The sequence below is a fragment of the Cuculus canorus genome, chromosome 1, assembly GCF_017976375.1.
Source record: "Cuculus canorus isolate bCucCan1 chromosome 1, bCucCan1.pri, whole genome shotgun sequence".
NCBI lineage: Eukaryota > Metazoa > Chordata > Aves > Cuculiformes > Cuculidae > Cuculus > Cuculus canorus.
Genome location: NC_071401.1, coordinates 194,725,762 through 194,749,292, shown reverse-complemented (window position 1 = coordinate 194,749,292; position 23,531 = coordinate 194,725,762). Strand labels below are relative to the sequence as shown.

Sequence of the window (23,531 nt, the reverse complement as noted above, 5' to 3'; positions counted from 1 at the left end):
GAAAGGCCAAATGACATAAATTTGTACGATATTTCTCCTTGTTACCATGGAAGCATCAGCTGTAGGTCCCAAACTAAAGCAGAGTTTAATTTTATTTAAAGGGGATTAAAAGCATCTGGAACATTTAGTATGTCCTTGCACAAATTACAACACTGAAAAGTTAACTAATTAGTGAGAAAAAAATAATTTAGAGAATAAATCCTTTCACAAATCTGATAAACTTCATTAAACAAAGGTTTCTCTGAAATCACGTACATAATAGAGCACAAGACACTTGCAGGCACTTGAATGGAGTCACTTCACAACAGCGTTTATTTCCCATTGTTTGCAACTGGAGTGGAACTGTCAGCCTGCCATAAGTAAACTGTTGTATTCCTAAATAAACAACTCCTGCCTGTTGCCAAACGGAAAGAAGCCAAGTTCTGTTCAGATACTGTGCCATCCCAAAGGGAAAAAAACCCAGTTTAATTTAATCTGGCACTACCAATACTATTATTCAGTAGTAGCAATTGTTAAGCTATTGCTTTGCATGAATAGGGTAAAATGAAAATTGGCTGGATTAATTCCCATATCTCAGCATGCTTAGTTTTGCTTTCAATCTAATTCATTCCGAATTCCCCATGTTTCTAAAGTTTGCCTATGAGATAGTTATGGTATCACTGCTTTTTCCTTACTTTCAAGATCCTGCATGGCTTATGCTCTCCTGCCTCCACCACCTCACACATGCAATGTCTTGTGGCTCACTTTTCCTTGACTGTCAATGCTTGCCACCATATCTGCTGGTGAGACAATGAAATTTGCATGTCCTTGCCCATTCTGCCTACCATGCTTGGCAAATTCCCCACTCCATGATGCCTTTCAGACACTTCCTAAATGCTTTCTTCAACAAGCTTCGTCATTGATTACACTGAAGAATGCACTGCTTACCAGAATGAGCGCTCTCCCCTATTGCAATATTTCATTTTATTCCCACATGTCCCCAGCCCCAGCTTATCTCCTATTTCACAAATGGGTTGCAATTTCCTGGGACACTGGCTATCTTTTTGATAAAGGTAAAAGTGTTATATCAGGGCTCTTTAATGCTACAGTGGTACCACTACTACTACTACAAAAGAACCAAACAAAAAAACCAAAACGTTTTCATGCAAAAATTGCTGTTATCTGTGAATGTTTCTAGTCTACAAGAATAGTTCTTACCCAAGTTGTCTATGAGAGCCAGGAATTTTTATTAATTCAGGTGAGCTACCTGTTGTACATTATGAGGGCATTAGCTAATAATTTGAAGACACAGCCTATGAGAAAGAGTAGTGCATGGTTTAAAAATCAAAATTTTCTCAAGAGTCTGTCACTCTCTTTATCCTCTTCTATACTCCTTACATTTCATATCCACCACCTACAGTCTTCCCAGTCTTCCCATTTTTTTGGCAGGTGCTTTTAGGAAACCTGCTTTGTTGTCTGAGATGCAGAATGGTTTCAATAAGGACTGCCCGAACCCATTGGCCAGCAAAAGAAGAGAACTCAGATTTGGTGAAGATGGTGATTTCTGATGGGACCTATTTATGTTTTCATAAATAAAAACTGAACAACTTTCTACAGTGTCTAAAGGGTTTAAGGGCCCCAAGTAAGATCTGGGATACTACATCATGTAGCATGCCTGAACAATCTCTGTATTTTTAAAGACTTGCATGACAGCGCCGTGTAAGGAGACATCTGCTACCCTCAGCATGCCCTGTTGGCTAGGAGGGACCTCTGGAGGCCTCCAGTTCGCTCTGCCACCTGAAGCAGCACAAGCGTTGACTACATCAGCCTATGCCGCAGTCGCAGCTAAGGCCACAGCCCTGAAGATTTGTAGAAGCTCTAAAGACAAGGATTGGAATGGAAATGTAAACAAAAGCACCGAAATTCATCCAAACTAGCTTCTGTCTCAGTTGTTCACGTCAAACTTGTGAATCAATAAATACCTCTTGGCTCTACAGTATGGGTTTTCTTTACTTGGAGAATAGAACAGAGGGCAACTAAATGATACAATTGTGCCATTCAGAGAAGCATCGATTGGAAACAGTAGTGTGAAATTCCTTAGTGCAACAGATTTTTGGCTGAGGTTCTGCATATGATCGTCCTGAGGCTCATCCCCACACTCCCATGAAAATATTGCTCACCTCCGTGCCTGCAAAGTATCCACAGTCATCTTTACCATCATTAAATTAGTTTTTCATCAGATAAGAACACTGATGCACTTCTTCATACCATCTCTCCTGGGCCTAATGGCCCTGATGATTCTTTCAGACAGCTGTAGCCTCACAATTTATTTTTTGGCAACATTTCTTGCATTGGAATGAATGTGTTGGGCATTTGGGCAGTGCCAGCTTGCAAAGGGCTGACAGCAGATGGAAAGAAATCTGCCCAGTATGCCTTCACCTCTACATGAGCAGAGAGCCATCAATTTCCCCCATTAAGGACTTGTCACGCAGCCCACCCAGCTGGAGGAGCATCTCCGATAGCCAGGCAGGCTGGTGTATGCTATTTAAATATAAAACACACTTTAAAAGGAAACAAAAATATCATTTGTCGGCAAATTGAAAATGCGTGGCTTTGACCACAGCCAATTTTTTAATGACTGTAATATTTTAAGTGATTATTTTTGCCACTTCAGACTGCTCCTTAGAGAGGAGAGAGTTTTTTTAATTAAAATCTAGGCAATGTAAACAGATGAGATATGAGAAGCGGAGGAACAAGAAAAAAAGATGAAGGAAATTAATTAAAGCAGCATTGTCAATGGAGCCATAGATTAGATATTGTGTCTTTCTGGGTATGAGCCACACAGGTTTTTTAAATGTTTAGGTGTTAACACGGTAGTAGGTAGAACGACAGATTCAGTCTTGATAAAATCATACTCTGTATGCAATGCCTTAGCCAGTAAAAGTATGCTGGCAGAATTTAGGATAGATTCTAAGTCTAAATTCTGTGGACTTGGTTATTACTGCTTCTGGTCTGGAGTTCCTTCTTTAACCAAAGGGAAAAACACCATGTGATTAGAATATTTTCCCATGAGATAGACAGGGCTTTAATCTTTCCTGCTTGCTACATTTTTACATCATTTAATACAGGTTACAAACCGAAAACCTTGGCTGCACAAGCAGGCCAGGTGCGTGGAGGGTTATAGTGCAACTTCCCATTCGGAAACAACGGGATGAAACTTGTCCTGTAACGTAGTAAAAACACTTTATAAAGTCTGTTTTCACTCATCGTTTCTCATTATAGACTGTTATTCTAAGGTTGGTGTTCAAAACTCTTTGCTTACTTATAAATGATTTGTATGATTTGTATTTTACCCTCCTGGGACAATTAATGATGTTTGTACAACATCGGTCATTCTGGTGATGACTGATTTCCTTGATGAGTCATTTGACTGGTGTGGACTGAACTATTCCTCTATATTGTTGGGAACTATTGATGTTTCTAGTACTCTGCAGTGTGGATGATTAAACCTTATCCTTTCTTCTGAAGATAATTATGTGTATTTACACCACTGTAAAATTAGAGCTAGCAAGAGTCAACCAGAATTGTTTCTAAACTTTGGCATCTACTGGGTCAATTCATGTTGTTTTTACTAATGTGCATCTCACAGTGACCTGCAAAGACTAAATTCCTTCTTTCTAGGAGGCAGGAAAGACCCCTGCTGTTTTGACACCACGTCAGAGCTAATGCTGGCTTCCTGCCATCTCCCACCACACTTCCGAGCCACAGGGAACTGGCACGGAGAAAGGTGCAGGTTCAGCATTGCTGCCCGACAGCAATTCTCAGCTGTTTGAATAACTTTCAGCATCACAGTCAACCACCTCTCAGTTCTAATGATCCTCCTAGGATCTAAGTATCTAAGCATTATTATTTTAATTAAAGGTGTGATTATTAACAAAAAAAAAACCCCATGGGCTAGATCCAGTCCAATGGATATAAAGATGAGCATGAGCACAGCTCAGAGTGCCCGCAGTGTCACTGAAGGGGCCTGGCTGACAGGTTTTGTGCACCCTGCTCTGCTTTCCTCACCTCTCCTCCCCCTCACACTCCTCCTTCCACCCACAGAGAAGCAGGACTGGCTCTCAGATGAGGTGCAGCAGGAAGCCTGCTTGCATCTTCCCAAGAAGATGTGGTGGATAAGGGCGCCTGTGAGGCAAAGCAGCTGGCAGAAGGCTGGGTTTGGCCCACAAACCAAATGCTGCCTTGCTAGATCTTACTCAAAACCAAAAGATTCTTGTCAGAAGTATCTATATCAGAGCAATTCTGTCCAATACAAGGTCGCAGCAATTTCAATCTCCCATTTTCACACTAGATAGAGCACCATCTTTCCTTCCACAAACAAACATATTTGATCTAATCCAATGGGCACCTCAATCCCTTTTGAAACAAGAATTTAAAACCAAAAAAATGGAGAAAGATTTTGTTCATTTCAGAAAAAAAAAATAAAATTGATGAACATATATATATGGAAAGTCAGGACATTTGTTTTGAAAGAAGACTATCCAATACCATTCCTATTAATTAACAGAGTATTCAGAGACTGGAAATTTGCTCTGAAGCTGAGAGTGTAGAATAGCTTAATCAGCCATTCTTTTTGCCAAACTCCTACGCCTGAATGCATGTCTTCTCTGTTCAGTGACACACAGCAACACAGGTTCAGGAAGGACTCACAGATCTAGGATGTGCATAGCGCTGATATGCTCAGGGCGCAGTGAAAGGTCACAGGGTTTAACAGACACATTTTCACCATACTTTTCTGAGTGTGAGTGTTCGGTTCTCCCACTCTGTCCTTATGCACCTTTCTCTTCTGCTAAGCTGACATGCATTTCTGGGAAATTAAAATGAAAAACCCTATCAGAGTTTGGAGATTGGGACATTTTCAGGATTTATTGTTCATGGCCATGGTAGTGAATAATATGCATTAGGTATCATTCCCTGGTCCTAAAAGCAACTTGCTCAGTGAAGCCAGCACAGACATTTGCCCTTTCCCTCCGTCCCATGTTCTGCCAGGCTGCATGCTGGCAGCTTAGCAGCACGGACAACCTCGAGTGTAGTCCTGAGTCTCAAATCCTGCAGAACAAATAAACTGGCTGGACTACAAGCTTCAGCCACCAAGTAAAGAGCATCTGCAGCTGCCGTGAGACAGCAATTCTGTAACTTGACTCTTCTTGAAGATGAGAAGTGTCACTGGGACAACGAGTCATGACCAAACATGTCAACACTGTAGTGTCTAGAATGATCTATACTGTTTATTCCCAGATGTGCAAAAAATTCCAGAGACAGGTGGTTTCGTCTCAATGCTGTTTTCATGTAATCAAAGCACTGCACAGACACAAACTATAAGACTGCTGAAGCTGCCTCCCTTCTCATCCTCAGGTTTTGAGTTTGTACATCCAATCTTGGATGAGAGAAATCAGAGACAACTAAAAAACTTGGGAAATATGTGAAGTGTTCACTGAAAGATGATGTCACTTTCCTTTTCTAAAGGAATAGAGATCCAAGTAACATTACTGAAAGAAGATGATTTCATCATTTCCCTCAAGTCTGGAGGTTCATAGACTTTTAATAGCTCTCAGAGCACTGCATTTCTTCATGCCTTTCAGCAATCTCAACCACCAGTGCAACATCCTAACCATGCTTGGTTGCAAGGCTGTGCTCACTCTCAGAGCTGTCACCAGAAATATTGAAATGCAGTCAGGAATTTATCCTGTTCAACACTCTTCCACACAGTCCAACACAGATAAATACATTCCAGTGGATCCAATTAATCTCCTAAGGGTTGCTTGGCCTTGCTAACTGCATCTTTCTTGTCTTTTGCTGTCTTCTTTGGAACTGAAACACACAAATTCAGTGGCTTATCTCTCAGCTTGCTTCCTGTCTCAGTAGCCAGTTCCAGCTGCGTCTGCAACCAGCCATGTGCTTTCAAATGAGTAGCAACTGCTCCTGAGTGTAGCAAGAAGCATTACAAAATTCTTGGTCCAAGCTCAAGAAGACTAGGAGAGGAAGAAAAACCACTTCCCAAGCTGGGCACAGGCAAGTTCCCACGAACACTTACTGAGAATATACTGTACAAATCCTTCAAACTGGAGTAAACACATTGGTGTGTAATTATCATTTATGCTTGCACTGTCCACTCCAGTGACTGAATCCATCAGAGAACCTAACCCAAGACCCAGACAGTAGCTCGTGTAGTAGCACTTTCCTTAGTTTCAGCTTCCTTTTTAGTTTATTAATCTGAGCTGCTATTACCAGTCTGAGCAGTTTTACCAGCAAAACTCCTGGATTTGTAATGTTAGCTATTTATTTTAGTAGACCTCAAGTACTACCAAAGTAAAATTTCTACAGAAAAAAGTATACTTTCTTTGCAACTTGATAAGCATTCAACAAAAGCACATACCAGATGTAACAAGCAATTCTATAAGCCACTTTCTGAGCAACTACTGGGAATGAACTTGCTGAACCACGTCTAACTACGTGAGTCACAGAAACATTTATTTTGAACTATCAACAAACATATTTTAATGCCCATCTTTACTAACAGAGTAACCCACTAAGGCAAAAAAAATGGCATTTAATGAGATCTCCCTCAGATGGCTGAAGGGATGGGTGGGGTGGGCAGCTCTAACATGCTAGGATTAGGCCAGGGACCAGTCTCTGGCTGGACAGCAAATGACACACAAAAATTTGCGTCCACTTGGGAAAACACCCTCCTTCCAGGAAAGCAATGTAATCCTTGCTGCCTACTGGAAATTGGCCCATTCATGTGAGTACACCTCTTGATGATAATGCCTGGAACATTGCATAAGACAAGGCCAAGCAAGGAGGTGTTGGTAGTGATGATCCTAAGGTGTGCAGGATCATGGGCTCACGTTCTCATCCTTGTTTTGTCTATACTAATCAAAACTAGGTTAAGCAACAAATGACATCCAGAAATGTGACTGGTCATAGACATAGTCAAGGAAACTCATAAGGAAAAGCACAGAAGGAAGCAGTGAAGAAGGTAACACACACTTCAAGAAAGACTTTTAAGGCCAATTTATCTAAAATACTAATTGGTATATGACAAAATGATAAGAATTCAACCTGTATGGCACAAACAGGTTTGGATGGCATGGAAAAGGTCTCATCAGCTTGAAACAGAGTTTGGCATAGTGACAGACTGTGAATATAGGAGCATCTTTAAAAAGCACATAGATGAGAGTTATAAAAGTTAGCACAGTATAACAATGAAATTTACTCATCCTCTAGTAAAAATGTAAAAAAATAAAATTGCTATGCAGACTTTCTGAACAAACATCAGGACTATTTAGAAAGTTTTAGATGTCTGGGAAGCAAAAGGAGTTGTAGATTTGATGCAAGCTCTTCCTGTAGCACTTGGTCAGAGTTTCTCCAACATTATTCTACAGGCCAATGACTTTGGCTGTGATAGAGAAATCTCCTTAAAGCTTCTCCCAGTTTCAATACTCTTGCAGCCTGAAAGCATTAATAATATTTGGAATCCTTTGAAGATGTACCACCCATTGCTGTTTTTATTCTGCCATTAAACTGGCCAAGTTATCTGACTGCTGTGAAATGCTGCTTAGAACAGAGGTGACTGGTGTGGTTACATTTAAAATGTGACGTAATGTCATTAGCACAACGTACGAAGATTCTCACCTTTCTATTATACAAAATAGTGTGGTTTTAATAAGCTGAGATATGGTAAATGTTTTAAAGAATATACTAAAAGTTTTTTATTACATTCCAATCCTGAAAAGCATAAAAACTTTCAAAAAATTTTTTTCTTGGTGTTTTATTGCTATGACAAGTTCTATGTTGAATCTGATGTAAATCTTGACCCAAATTATAGTTTTACTTTTGATATAACATGAAATTCACATTGCAAAATCTGTTCAAATTATATTTGGCAAGATCATTCCTGAAAACTTGAGGAAAACTGGGGCAAAAGACTTAAAAATTAAAATTGAAAATGGGAGCGCTCTGGTGACAATCTAGATGCACTAAAAATGTTTGAAATAACTACAGGGTCCTATGAAGCATAAAAGACCTGTGTCACCCACAGCCTTAATTCACTGTGGCTACACCACAGCCCTACACAGTACCTGGCGTAAGTGGCTGCACACAGCCAAATGTCAGCTGGGAACAGAAAGATGCACATTTCACTTGTCCCTAAAGCAGAAGAGAGCCTTGGAGAAATAGCATGATGGTGGAAACTCACTTGCATCTCATAGAAGGTTTCAGCTTGTAAAGGAAATTTTTTCTACGAGTATTAAGTGATCTCTGAGTTTAGGTTCCTTGTCTCTCATGTGACCATAGTTGTGTACTGACACAAACTGTCTGAGTTTAGCTAAATAAAACCAAAAGCCCCAACAACAACAAAAAATCAGCAACAAGAAGAACAAAGTTAACTTGCTAACATTTAGATGCTGTTTGTGCATGTTTCAGAAGGAGCAAGGAGTGTTTAAGCTTGGCCAGATGAGAAGAAACTGTGTCTGTGGCATGTTAATCCTTGCTTTGCTTTCACACCTTCATGTGTGTGGGGTCGATTTTAAAATACAGAGATAAGGCTGACAGCACAACTATGAACTGATCACGGAAAATGACTTCATTAAATACAGAGGACAGTCTTTGATTCTAAAATCTCAGAAAAAAAATAGGCATTGTGTTTAAATGGTCTTACTGAAGTGAAAAAGAAAAGTCAATATGAAGTTACTATGAGTAGATTAGTGGTACTATTCATTTCTAATCTGCGGTAATTCATATCAAGCTCTGTGGGAAAAGGATGAGGCCATAACAAGCCTCTCTCTACCCTCAGTATTCAATATCTGCTTCCTGTGCAACTGCCAAACCCATTACCAGCATCATAAATAAACCTTGACATCAAAACTGCCTTTTTTGTGAATGAAAAATGAGATGAAACCAGAAAGTCATCCACTGTTCAACTTGTGGCTGCTCGGAAACATAGAAAGCAAGAATCCAACTGATTTCCATATTTTGAACAACTGCATTTGAAGGAACTTTGTGCGTGGAGAACTTTCAGGGCTACTTAGAGTTTTTCCAAAGGTTGTATATCTTGCTGGATCTCATATATCACAAAAGGATATTAATGGAAAAGAGACTTTTAAGGAGCAGCCGCTACCTGAATGCATGCTGCAATGGAGATGTGATATTCACAGTCAGAAAAAGTGGGAAACCACAGTTATTTATGGTGTTTTGCAATGAAGCGAGTAGTGACAGCCGAACAACACTATGATAAACAAACAGGTAGATTTTGAAATGCTCAATGGAGAGAATTGAATTAGTTTCAAAAGCTGTTTAACACTGTTTTGTTAAAAGGAAGCTGTTTCTCATTTTCTGTTACGTGATCTTTGACATGACCACATAAACTGTTGTTTGTTTTTTAGTCATGGCAGAGAAGTTGCATTGTTCTAGAAAGCCCCTGTGGGACAGAGAAAAGATAAAAACAAAGCAAAAAAGAGCCCCATTCTAGAAGCAGATGGAGTGACCTAAACACCCTCGTGTGTTTGGAGTTTGGTTAGATGTTCCTGTCTTCTTCTATACACAAGAGTAATAATAACATTAAGCCATAGAAAATCAGACTCACCTTAACTGTGGCCCCAGGAAAGAAAAGCCAGTTGCCAGTATCCACAGGATCAAGATTATCTTCTAACATAACTTTTCTGTGAGCAGCATTTATGATCAGGACATTGTCCAGTCCCCAACAGGCTTCATACACATCACCAGTCTGAACATAATCCTGTTTCCACTGAAAATGAACATTCTCCCCTTTAGCATCTTCGGGAAGGTACAAGATGTGGATGATTGTGCTGACATTAGAAGGGGCACTGAAAAATAATGATATGGAATTAGACCAAGTTTAAGTCATAGACAAGAACACTTTTCCCCCATTTGACACATTTACTAGGTGTGATACAGCTGTGCTGAAAATACCTGCCCTGAGGCGGAGTCCCACTGTGCCATGCAGTACATATACAGCCTGAACAGACAGCCTCACATCAAAGAAAGTCTGCGCTAATGCAATGAATAACAGATCAACGCAGGTGTTTGGAGAGCAGGACAAAAGAGCAGAGCAACATTCATCCTCAGTGCTGGCCAGCTTGCCTTTCCTTCCATGTTCTCCTTCAAGAACAACACTCTTGCAGCTGAAAATCGAAAATGTGGGGACAAGAGGCAGACCTGGAGTATCAGTATTAGGAAATAATCAGGACCTTGAGCTCTGCTTCCCAGAGCTGTCATCAAAGCTGTGAAAGCACCGAGGTTCTCTCTGAGTTCTGGGAGAATGCCTTTACATTGCTAGTGGCAATGATAGGACAGAGCTGTGTGTGCAAGGAAGGGAAGCTGAGAATTGTTGGTTTTGTTTAATTGATCACCCAGCAAGGGAATTAGCTACATTCGAACCTCAGGCTGCCAGAAGTCACAAAACAGGTTTGCAAGATGTCAGCTTCTCAACCTTGGCTCTGCCTTGGTAAGGATGCTCTGGTATGTAGTTTATCAGAGACAACCCAGAGCTTTTAGGGAAAAAAGATACCAATAGCTTGCTTATATACCAGAAAATAGAAGAACTTCTCTTTGTAAAGCAAAACATTAGAGTGTAGTGAAATGCCAAAAAGCAACTGTATTTGTCCCATATTCATACCCAGAATCTACCTCCACAAATCACCCTGCACTTGCTAAACATTATGTCTGTCACCCTCTACTGCAACACTGCTCTGAGATGTCCTCACTTCTCCCTGAGCCCACACACAACACCTGCCTCCCCAGAAGAACTTTCCCCTCCCTTCCAGGAATCCAGACCCGAAATCCCACCTACAAAACACACACTGACACACCACCTTCCCTTCACAGCTGCTTTCCCGTCCTGCCTCTCTCCATTCTCTCACCATTCCCTGGAGATGGACGTAGCACAGTGAAAGCTACTGAAGCACAGTCAAATAAACACTGTAATTCATATAGCCCACAGGAGAAACGAGCACTTTTTCATAATTCATCCTCTCCACTTTGCACCACATTGCTCTATTGACCTATTTTCTGCTGCTGACTCCAGCAGCCAAATTTAAAGTAACAAAGATCAAACAACATGTGCATTAACTCAAAAAATTTTGGGTTTCAAAGGCTTGTGTTTACACCAGCACAACACTTGAGTTTCTTGGCTTGGAGAGCTATAAGGGTAACCAAACTGATGTTATGGACTAGCCACGTAACTTTGCATCTATGTGAGAAAAAAATAAAGGTATTGTGCAGTTACTCTGCGGGAACTCCAGTGGCTGCAGTGAAGTTACCCTTACTTTAAGATTTTCTGAGATAAGAACTAACATTTGTTTTACAAAAATTGTTCATAATTTCTGCCTTTGCCAATGAAATTGTAATCCCACCGTGGAGTGGGAGGATGAAGTACTGAAATCCACAGCCTTCCAGCTAGCATTTTGCTTACTGATTAGAAATTAAGTAGCCTTTTGCTCTGCAAGTTGTCTCCATAGACTGAAAATAGGCTCAAGCAAATCACCTGTGTGGCACAGACATTGAGGTAATGCAGGGAGGCCGACTGAGATGCTGTGAGGACACTTCCTATAAAATAGCATCTTTTTTTGCCCATTTGTACTTGTATTACTACATATATATGCCAATGCACAAAATAACTTTCCCAATATTATTTAATAAAACGTTAGTTCTGCTCTCAGAAAAATCCATCTCAGACACTGATTCTGCCTTTAAAGGTGTGCATATTACAATAAAATATTTTTAAACCCCCATTTATAATCCTTTCTGCTTTCATGTAAGTCAGTTTGTTTTTTTAAAAAAAGCCATAATTCACCATAATATCATTACTATAGAAGTGTTAGGAGCCAAGTGTTTATATGAAACTATCAAGTATTTTTATTGAACAATTAATCTTGCCAAAGTAGAAACTTGTAACACTGTAAATAGTGGCTCTCAAAAGCGGTCCTAAAATGTGAAAGTCATCAAAGTTTTGGTTTTCTAGGCACCTGAACCTGCTGGCTATTTGAGCTGCATTTTAATTCTGAAGTAATTCACTTCTCGACCTCCCACATAATCGATGGATGAAATTGTGATTTACCAAACCCAGTGGCAGTTCTCCAATTAGCTTTAGTGACCATAATTTCACCCCTCATCTTTTAACATGTATAAACAAGTGAGAACTGAAAAGTTAACAATTAAAACAACTTTTAAGAAAGCCAGCTTTAAACACCACCTGCTCAGCTACAAAGCATGAAAATGATTAAAAAGCTGTAACAAACCTAATCTTTTCCAGCTGAGTCCAATCTGCAGAAATGTTCTTACTGTAGGACACAGTGATGCTGGGATCTGAGTAACTAAAGCGGCATGAACCCGATCCTGGGAAAAGCAATAAAATGAGTGTTACAACGCAATGAAGCAATAAATGGTTCTTCAATAACCACAGTTGCTGACTGTGTCTTTGTCATATCATCACTTCTCCTGATTTTAAAGAGCTTTGATTGATGATGAAATTTCCTGTGATCTGTGATCTGAAGGTAAACACAAAATAATGCATGCTTTATGAGTCAGAAATAAAGTAGAAATGATAAATCACAGCAGTGCTGTGTAATCTCTGCAAATTTCCCAGGGGAAGCCAAGCAAATTACTTAACACCCCCCACAGCAGGAAAAAAACGCACCATATAACGTTTAAACAAAACCTTCCCATTAGAGAGTAATCCACATAGCTGAATTCACGGGGAAAAACATAAAAGACTGTTTTCGTATAACTACATAGAAAAATATTTCAGAATTAAAAATATGTGATAGTAAAATGTATACAGAATTACTTGAGTTAGGAACAAATGCACTTCAGGAATTTAAAATAATAAAGATGCTACAAAATTAGCTATTTTAAGAACTCCTGAAGAGAATTAAATTAAGAAATCATCCAATACACTCACTAGAGCCTATAATTAATAATAAACATTTGATGCTGATCTGGGAATCTCAAAACACTTTATAAACACGAACTAATTAAGCCTTATGGCAACCCTGCAAGGTAGGGTAATATATTTACTTTTGATTTATAAAAGACTACCTTCTGGGTGTTGTCACAAAAGATGAGTTTAACAATTAATAAAGGGGACAGTCAAAATAACAAAAACTGGGATTGAAAAATTCAATCTAGAAAACATGGTAAACAACCTGAGTGGTAATTGAATACACTGAAAACACTTTTTTTCCTCAGACACCAGATAATTCATCCACCACAGGAAATTCAACACCCAGTGAAACGGATGAAAGAATTAACCTCTGCTCCAAAAATCAAAACATCTACTTGATAAGCATGTTGAAATGTGAGATTCAAAGCAGCAGACATCAGCTACCTTCCATATTTAAGAGAAGCAGCTCTCAATTAAACAGCACCTCTGATGGCATCGGGATACTTCTGAGTACCACACCTTTGCTCACAGTAAGTATTATGTGTGCTACGAGTAACATGTCATGTTTATGTGCATTTCAGATATGTTCAGTCACACTGAAAGTTGTGTATATACATATTTCTATATATGTATAAATGTACATACACACTCAAATGTGGAAACTACGGACCATAAAATACTCATTTCCCAACTTGGGGTACTTATTTTTATAATGAAATAAATGGTCTGATTAAAAAGGTGTTAACTGCTTGTATGAGAGAACAGCTTACACATTTTAATGGGAACATATGTAATTAGGTACAGTGCTTGCAGCCGTAGCTCCCCCGAGGTGGTTCACACTTGCAGCTCACAGCTCTACACAACTGCTTTTCTACTCTGAGATACACATCACATATCCCTGCAAGGGGAAGGACACCCCAAAACATGGGATGAAATCCGATCTCTAGAATTTTGCCTGGTACATAACTCACATCCTGGAAACAACCCACAAAGTTGCTTTCTTCTCTCTTTTACTAATGTTAATTGTAAATAGAGAAACAGATACTTCTGAGCCCCTACAGCTGCGTGTGGTACGTTCAGCTGGTCTGACATATATTCTTGCTGTAATGAGGCACAGAATAATTAATATTGCAAAGGCAGCAGGACTTTGAATTACCAGCCATGTACCCAAAATGACTACAAAGCAACTGTCTGGTTATATTTTACTGACAAGGCATTTTATTTCTATCATATTAAACCCAAATGATGTCAGGAAAAGCCTTTGCGTTTCATATTTGCCCATCTGCTGAGATGGTCTGCTTTACTGAGTGACATCTGCTGTCGGTTCCTACTTCTGTGGAATTTAGGAGTTCCAACCCTTAATCACACTTGTTCATTTTATTTATGGGGAATTCAGTTAAAAAAGCAGTGAACTTCAGCCAGTTTAACCACTTTGGCTGCCTAGAGGCTATGAGGCAAAACAGCAGCATACTGAGTTTTCTGTTAGACAGAAATTAAAGGAACATAAAGAGTAGAAATAACTAGCAATGCAGACTTTATCACATGCGCCATTCCAGATAGCATTACAATCAACTTTTGCTACAGTGTTCTTAAAGCCAAGACCAAACATGCTACTAAAAAGGGGAGAAGGCCTTTTTTGCTGCCCATACTGCAAGATGATAGGAAATGAGTGTTCCCCGTCAGTGCAATCAATATGAAAAATGCTGTCTGCTAAATCTGGACACACTCAAACTCTGCTGTGAAGATGAAAGTTATTGCTTAAAAGAAATGGAGTCACTGAAAAAGGGTTTTGCAAGGTAGCCGAGGTTTTTCAGTTGTTATTGGAAAGGGAGAAACAGAGACAGAACGAAAAGAGGGGAAACAAGTCCTGGGTTTTATTATTATTTTAATAAGAAGAACAGGTTCTATCAAGATTAAAATTAGTTTGGGAAAGGTATCAAGGTCAATTAAGTAGCAGCTACTGGCTGTGACGTGCTTTTTTGTTTTTAACTCAAAATCATAAAACGGCAAGATTATTTATCATTTAAGTACCCAATTCTCTAAAGCTCAAACTGATAATAATAAAAAGAAAAAGAATGAAATTCATCCAGTTGAAAAAATCATCTACAAGGTTCAGGCACTATGCTTTGCCATTTGACCCATCTTTTTTAAACATACAAGAAAGACGTGGCTCTTGTGCTTGCATCTTTTACACAACTTTGTACAATATTTGTCGTAACATACATTAAGATTTTCTTCCTGCAAAAAAGGAGTAAGGTGAACATAAAACTGCACTCCAGGACAGGGTTTACTGGGATGGTGTTGAAAGCCACTGACTTTCGATATAATTTTCAATATTATTTTCAATATTAGTATTATTTAATACTATTACTATTACTCCATATTACTATTATGTCACTAATCCTAAACTAGGATTATTTAAATCCGCAGTTTGGATATTTGCCTCTACCTTGACCAGCAAAGCTATTCTCTGACTTTGTGAACAAATACATGATCAAAATTCAAGTAGTAACATAGCAGGAACCGAGGGCAAATTCATCTGGGAAGGGAGGTGTCCTTCACACTGCTTCCAGAGATGGTAATAAACAGTTTGTCAGCCCTGAGCAGTGCAGCAGGGGCAAGATGTCAGGCTGTAAATCTTTATACCCTCCTGTCCTCCAAAGAAAAAGTTGTGCAATATGGTATAAAACATTTTGAATAAGATGAGAATAGGCTTGTTTTAAATCAAGAATGCCCAGGTTTTGAGTTAGCCATGAAAACAGGTAATAAGACATGCACAATGATTACCATAAAGAAATCTACATTAGTGAGTTACTGCACTAGAAAAAAATGCCATTTTTTAAGTAAGCTGAGTTACGTCACAGCAAGCCTGACACTTCAGTGAGGTTCTCACTAGCTAAATCTAAGATTTGGGATTAGGCTTTCAAAGTATTTTATTATTACATTTTATTTATATTATACTTCCAAAATATTTTAATCACCAAGAATAGCCAATTTTTTTGTCAATATATGTATAGGCCAGCTTATCCTTGGGTGTAAGGAACAAAGTATTTTTCTCTTTGGAATAATTTTATTCCTTTTGATAGACTTCTAGATGGAGTTCACAAACTTCTGAAACAGTTGGAAAAAAGCTAAGTAGAGACAACCTTCATGGATTTAATTTTAAATGACACATTTGAAGCTCTGACAGCAATTTTGTCTGTTATCAAAAATGATGAGCAGTTTCTTTTATAAAACCCAGCTATTTTCATATTCTGAATATGCTGAAAAACTGATTGATTTTGCTTGTGCTTTATCTGCTTGAATTTTGCTCTGAGGCAAATTTTAATAAAATAAAATTTGCCCAAAGTTGAATACAGACACTGATGCTAATAGGGGAGGGTTTGACTGGCAGAGCATGGGAATGTTAAACAGCTTCTGACCACTGCTTTTGAATTCCACCTAAACCAAAGAGGAAAGAATAGACAGGGGAAAGAAAAATATGCTTCTCAATTGCTTTGTAGCTTGTTTCAGAGGACTGGTAACCCATAGCCAGCACCTGACTAGCTCTGAACACCTGCATCATGTCACACTAAGATGGTTCATTCCTTTTTGTCTTTTTTTTTTAAGTCTTGTTAAGCCGTTTTTGTTTTCCTTTAATGCCATATGAAGTACTAGTACATATTTTATGTACCTTATTTTCTAAACTATCATGTGTGTAGAAGTACTAAAAGTACAGTTTTTCAGGAGAGATGTTATAAAGGCACTTCATATCAGGTATTTGTATCCAGGTATTTGGTTATTTGTGTTGAGGCTTACAATGGCAGGCAAAATTAATTCTCACTACAGCTTTGCCTCCAACTGTGTCAGTTTTACAGAAATCCGAGTCATACGGCTGTTGATCTCCAAGATTTCTTAACAACATTGATTAGAAGCTGGTGTTTCGCTGAGATAAAACTGGGTGCCATCTGCAAGCGAAGCAATGTTTTGCTCCTTATAGACTGTGACGTCCTCTGCCTCTTGACAACCTCTTGATAGTTCCTGCGAGTGCTTCTGTGGATAAGCAGATGAGATATCAAATGCTGGCTTTAAGGAGAATGAGTCTAATGTGGAACTGTGCAAGAAAAATTCACAGAAAAAAATGTAGATGGATTTGAGTTGTGTCCTGACTGTGGTCTGAAAAACAAAAGGGAGCTGAAAAGAATTGCATTTATCTAATGCTAGAAGATTGCTTTGATTCATTTCGCTAATGTGACAAATAATGATTAGAGTTTGCTAAGGATTATGATTTGCTGATATTGCTTGAATTAAGGCGAAATGGATAGTATAAATTACTAGTGGTCAAATTTGGCTGGCTTGATAATAGGTTTTTACAAATTAATGAACCGTATAGTCTGGTATAATGAATGCTCTGTGGATCCTGATTTTTTTTAGGTGTATGTTTATATTGGCTTCTGATCAAGAACCAGATTATATTAACCATGTTAAAAGACAGATTTTTTTTTTTGTGCTGAATATACCAGAAGCAATGGTACAAAAACGTAGAGTTCACGGTTCATCCCATTCTACTTTTGAAAGCTTCCTCAAGAGACAGTCACAAGAGCATTTCCATCTTTCCTTGAGGCCACAATGCTGAATTTAGTTATGAGTGATTTTTAATTATGACACATTTTAGATCCTTAGACTTTTTTTTAAGTTTGTCTTTGTTTACAGAACAAATTCTAAGTAAAAATAAATACTTTATGTGTAGAAAATTTTCGAATTAAAACCTGCAAGAACTGTACTATATTTTGTAATTTTAGTTTACCTTTTCATGAAAATAATTTTTATTGCTGGCTCTCTTTTCTCCCCATTGAAAAGAACATTTTGATTATCATATGCCCCACCTTGTGTTCTGATAAACAAGCTGAAATAAATACCTGACACTAGAAAAATGAAATGTTAGTGAAATTTGCCTCTGGTAAAAATCAGTTCTACTCTAGCTCTAGTGAGAGTTATGAATTTTGAAATGCAGTCTCAACTACTTCTTTTCAGCAGGTTTCAGAAAGCAGCTAACTTTTGTTCCACTGAAAGTTTTAGGCTATTTTTCCATTTTGGAAATGCTGGGTAGTTACAACTAAATAAAAAGAAAGGGTTCAGAAACATACTAAAAGCCTCCACCATAAAACTGTAACAGATGAGAAGAATAATTAGTAAATACTTTTTATAAAAATTAATTGGAAGGACTTCAGAAATTAAGTCCTAAAAATTAATCGGAGCTCAGATCCTGAGTGATGGTTGAGCGAGCTGTCCTTGCCCAGAGATCCTGGTTGGAGAGTGTGGGGAGCCCTGGAGCAGGTGACCTCACATGGTCCCTTCCCACCCACGTCCCTTCAGGGTTCACAATAACAGCAATCGTACTTATTACAAATAAACACTGCTAATTTCTTTTAGATGAGAAGTAAAGTCTGAGGAAATACTTATCTGGCTCAACTTCCTTTTAGTCTATTTATATTCAGAGATATGATATGCTTCCTGCTCTCACACAAATTTGTTCTCTTCTAATGAACAAGATCAAATCACAATTCATATTGCTTTTTGTGCTGAGAACATTAAGGAGAGAAAAAAAAGGCAGGCAGAAAACTGTATTTCCCTTATGTCAGTTTCCAATTTATTCTGATGTAAAGATGTTCAGCTATTTATAGAATCTCTTTCGGAGATACAGCCAGCAGGTATGTGCTTGGGCAATGTTTCTCTTGCCAAATAAATAATTAAGTGATGCTTCTAAATTTAACCACACTCTTAAGCGTACTAACATTGTATGGAGTACCTTGCTGAAGGCAAAGTGAGTGAACTTGTTAAGACCAGGATGTAATGGATAGTCAGTAATTACAGCTACTGAAACATTAACTCCCCAGAAATTCTCTTAGTGTGGTTCATGAATGTCTGACCAAGCACTGGGCCCTGTGCTCAGTAAGCATTTTCTACTTGTATACCCATATTGCATTCTCCAACATTATTGCCACTAAATGCTTAAAGTCAGATTATGTGGAGATACTCTAAGTGAGAGGGTGATCTTTCAATGAAGCCAGGCAAAATTTGAATATCATATTAAACTTAAGTAGAACAGTAGTACAGTAATATGTATCGATAAGAAAAAAAAAGATATGTTTTGTTTACCTCAGTTTAGCAGCCTGGGTTAGCTATGAAGGTCAATAATGACGAAAATAAGCACCATAAGGTGCTGATAAGGGCATTAAAATACTGCAGGAAGGTATATGATGTTTTATTTAGATCCCTACAACCAGTTCATTCTAGAAAGGCAGTAGAAAACATGCAATGGGCCCAAGAAATTCTATGTAGAAGGAGGTATATTGAACATAAAGATTTGAAAATCTTTTCCTTGCCTGCTTTAGTGAAATTCCCTGGCACCAAGAAAATCTGGGAAACGTTTTTTCTCATGCCAAGTCAAGGTGCCTCTCTTTTTCTGAAACCCTCTAAAACTGATTTCCTGCCTCTAACTTTCTATGTGGGTAAATAATAGCTGGTTTGGCAAAAGATTTTTTTCTACAATTCCTTATGGGCTTTTCCTTATGGGCTTTTCTATTTTTATCTGCTTTTGCTTTCATGGAAACTCCCTCCCTCCCCCGCAGGAGCATTTTGCTGAGCTGGGGGGCTTCTCTGTCTCCCCCCACCACCCCAGGAACTACAGATGCTTTGTTGTTTGAGTTAATTCAAAAATGGACAATTTTAATCATGCAAAAGTGTTATCCCCGTACAATGACATGAGCAGGATTAAGATGAAAGTCAGTCTGTAATCCAGCATTTATTATTTGCAGCAACCAATTCTGTAATGGCCTGCGTTTGCGATGTGGTGGCTCAGCCACCTGCCCTGGCTCTGAATCCTGAGGCTCTCCTTATCTCCCCTGCTTTTCTCCATATAGTAAATCTGTAATACTCACATTTTAATTCCTAACAATGGTAGAGAAGCTCTGGCATGGAAGTAATAAAGACAGTATTTCATTGTAACCTTGGGCTAGCCAAAACAACACAAATCATTTTGCCTCAAGGCCGTTAAAACGTCTTGCAAATAGGGCATTAACTTTAAACCCTCGTTCCAATCTAGAATTATCTAAGCAGCCCTTCTTGCATAACAGCAAAATCAATAAACATGACCCAACATTTCCACATGCTATGCAAAGCATGCTAGATAATGATATTTACTTGTCTTATTCTTTGGTATTAGATGTAATTTATAACCTATGCATCTACACAAAGGACTTTCCCAGGAAGGTGAAACTAGTAGGTTTCATGTCAGGCAGTAGTAAATGGCAATTTGGGGGGCGGGTCAAAAACCTTAAAATTGGTTTATTATGGGGGAAATGCGAAATGATGCAGACAGAAGAAATGCACAATGGTGAATGACACCAGTTTTGGCACAGAATTATATAAAATTCTAAAGCTTTTTCCCAAATGCATAGGAAAGAAATTAGGACAAACAAAGGGGTTCAGGCACATTCAGTGCTCTGTTCTCATTGCTTTGAAAGGACTAGATCTGAACACAGCAACAATCAAGCTTCATTTCATAGTAATTTCTTACACATTTTGTAAAAACTGAATTGAAGATTATTTAAGCACAGTTCAGAAAGTTATAACACAATTTTGTTAGCCACCTTCCTGACAACGAAATCCTTTAGAACCTAATGCTAGCCCCAAAGTGCTCCACTGCTTGATAGTCTTTCTGTCCTGTGGCCACCAGAGCTGTTCATCCTGTTCTCTGTTGACACCACTACCAACATGACCATACGGATGTGCCATGCCTGCTTCCTAGAAGGCACTGGAGCAAGGGAAATCTGGGTGACTGAGGAAGATCATCCATGCAGGTGACTAAAGCGAAGGAGATGGCCCAGCATGCCGAAAACTTTTGACACCACAGTTTCCTTCATGAGTTTTTTTGTGTTCAGCTAACAAGATAGGGAGGGATTCAAAAGATCAAATACTCTTCCATGCCAAATTAAGAAGGGACTTTTCACTTTGTTGTTTCTCTAGAGACATGCAAGTGAATTTTCATAGCAATTCTGACTCATCTCTGTCCAGTTCTGCTGAGGGCAAACCCAGTGCTGCCACATAAAATGGCTATTACAGAATTTGTCAGCCATCTATAGCTTCTGCTAATTGTAAACCTGACTAAACAAAAATGAGTATTAAGAGAAAACAATCAGCAATTGTTCCTCTCAGTCAAAGCTAAGGCCTATTTAACAAAACATGTTTGGACGTGTGAATTTCTATCGAGTGGTCTGAATCCAAGCAGAGGATAAATAGATGACATAAAAGCAATACTGTCAATGTAACAGCTGCCACCAGAACTGAATTAAAACATGATAAAAATGTAAATGATAAGCGTCTTCAGACTGTTAAATGGGGCCAAATGCAGACAATGTTGTTCACGTGTCTGAGCCAAAGTGGAGTCAGGGTGTTTCCAGGGGGAAGGAGAAGGACTGACTGGCCCACGCAGATGCTGTGCGGAGGACTCCAGATGTGGCTCTAGAGGACAGCCTGGAGAAACTGCTATTTCCTCCACAGAAATATGTGGAGGTCAGTGAATCAGCTGCACTATTTATGTAATAAGATAATTTCTGTAAGATTACTTTTTTCCATCACAGTCTTCTATTTTCTGAGGATAATAGGGAAGTAAACGAGTATTCCGAAGCACAGATATTTGGCAGGTAAGGACTAATTAAAAGGGTACATTCAACTATTATTATTATTGCTGTTGTTGTTGTTGCTATTCAGTTTGAATATGGACAAGGGCAAAAAAGAAGTATTTCCAGTATCTACACAGTCTATCACATTTTACAATTTAATTCTGCAAGACTCACGCTGGTAACAAGAGCGAAGTGCCACTACACGAAACGAAGGAAAAAACCTAAACCTGAAAAAATTTTGTAATTTTTACTAAAGGTGCAAAACACCATCTATGCTTTGTCTTCAGCAAATATCACTGAGACCCTTAGTTCATGGATTTGCTAAGTGAAACAGGTCTCATGTAGATTCCAGCAGCCTTGGTAATTCAGGAAGAGTAATAGAGGCTTCTGGTTAATGATTCACTGACCTGATGTCTTAGGGTGAGGTAGGATATGACATGAAAACCCTTTTGGAACCATTATGTCAAAGATCTGCATCAAAATCAATGACCCTTACTCATATGCTAATCAAAAGCACTCAAAAGCGTATTTCAAATAGTTCTCTCTATTACACTAACAGAGGACTGTGAAATCAGCCAGCGTGAAAAATAGACTTTAAATAAACTAAGCCACATGCCCATGTACCTTATCTCTTTAAAAAATGCCAGTATAAACATGAAATCATCACAGGTAATACAATTACTCTTCAGCTAAGTACAACTGATGGTCTGATGGATTTAAAAAGCTCAAGAAATTGGGAGTGAAGACAGGGGTGATTACTAAACCAGAAAATAAAAGTTACAAGACTGGAAAGTGTGTGGAACAATATTGGAGAATTTATTAGTTTTGTTATTGCTTTTAGTGATTGTATGGTAAGATGATCAATGAAATATTTATGCATGTCAAAGCACAAAAGTTTAGCATTTTATTTCCTTTTGGGGAAGACAGAAAATAGGGGCAAAGGAGGTACCACTGAAAGAAGATCCCCCCAGTAATGTCTCTGCACCCTAAATTAGTGGGGTTTTATCTTTACCGAAAAGTTCTTCAAAGTTGAACAATAATCCTTCTTCATTAATATTTTAAACCTATTAAATATATGTATACATGCACTTATCCTTATGATGGGGTTCCACTAGAAAAATATTACGGGAGATGGATAAGCTGTGGGTAAGTATTGCTAGTGATTGTAATAAATTAATTTTATCCATATGGAACCTGGTAGGTTTTATCCCTGTCCAATATTGTAATCAACAATAAACTTGGTCATCTGATGGCTGTTTAGACATCTTGAACACTTCCAAGGATGGGGAACAGTTGAAGGAACAATGTTGGAATAAGTTGGAACAATGGAAGGGGCAATAGCAACAGATGGCAGAGAAATGACTGAATAATGTGAAAGAAGCTGACAGCATGCTTTAAGTTTTGATCAGCCCTGAAGTGGTCAGGCAGTTGGACTAGTTGATCTCTCCAGGTCCAATGGAAAATTATTCTATTCTATTCTATTCTATTCTATTCTATTCTATTCTATTCTATTCTATTCTATTCTATTCTATTCTATTCTATTCTATTCTATTCTGCTCGGTTCCATTCCATCCCATCCCATCCCAGAAGCAGCAGGAGAAAAGGGCCATTCTTGATTTACTAGTAAGGTCCAAACGCTTCTGGTTCCAGACTAATGTGAAGATCATAAAATGAGCCACCCATCTTTTGGATAATACCTACTAGGATTTTCCTGAAAGGCCAAACAAAGTCCATCTGGCAAAATCACAAAGCACTCTCCCAAATTAAAGCCTGCTACTAAAACCTCGCACTGAAAACTGCCTTTTTGGTGAAGACTGATGTGCCAGATGTATGTTTTGCTTCCAGTCAAGCGTTTTCTTTAGCAACAGCAAGGACTAAGCATCGATCCATGCAGAAAAGATACCTAAGGAATTTCCAGCATCAATGTC

General features: G+C 38.6%; 1 protein-coding gene across 2 annotated transcripts in view; it reads right to left on the bottom strand.

The window, feature by feature from the left end:
• The window catches only part of RELN (reelin), a 291,669-nt gene that overhangs the window by 120,776 nt on the left and 147,362 nt on the right, over positions 1–23,531 (bottom strand). For both annotated transcript variants that reach the window (XM_054071453.1, XM_054071462.1), the window contains exons 9-10: positions 12,297–12,393; positions 9,623–9,863 (exon numbers count right to left, since the gene is read on the bottom strand). In XM_054071453.1, coding sequence (XP_053927428.1) covers positions 9,623–9,863; positions 12,297–12,393 — 338 coding nt within the window. The remainder of the gene's footprint in view (positions 1–9,622; positions 9,864–12,296; positions 12,394–23,531) is intronic.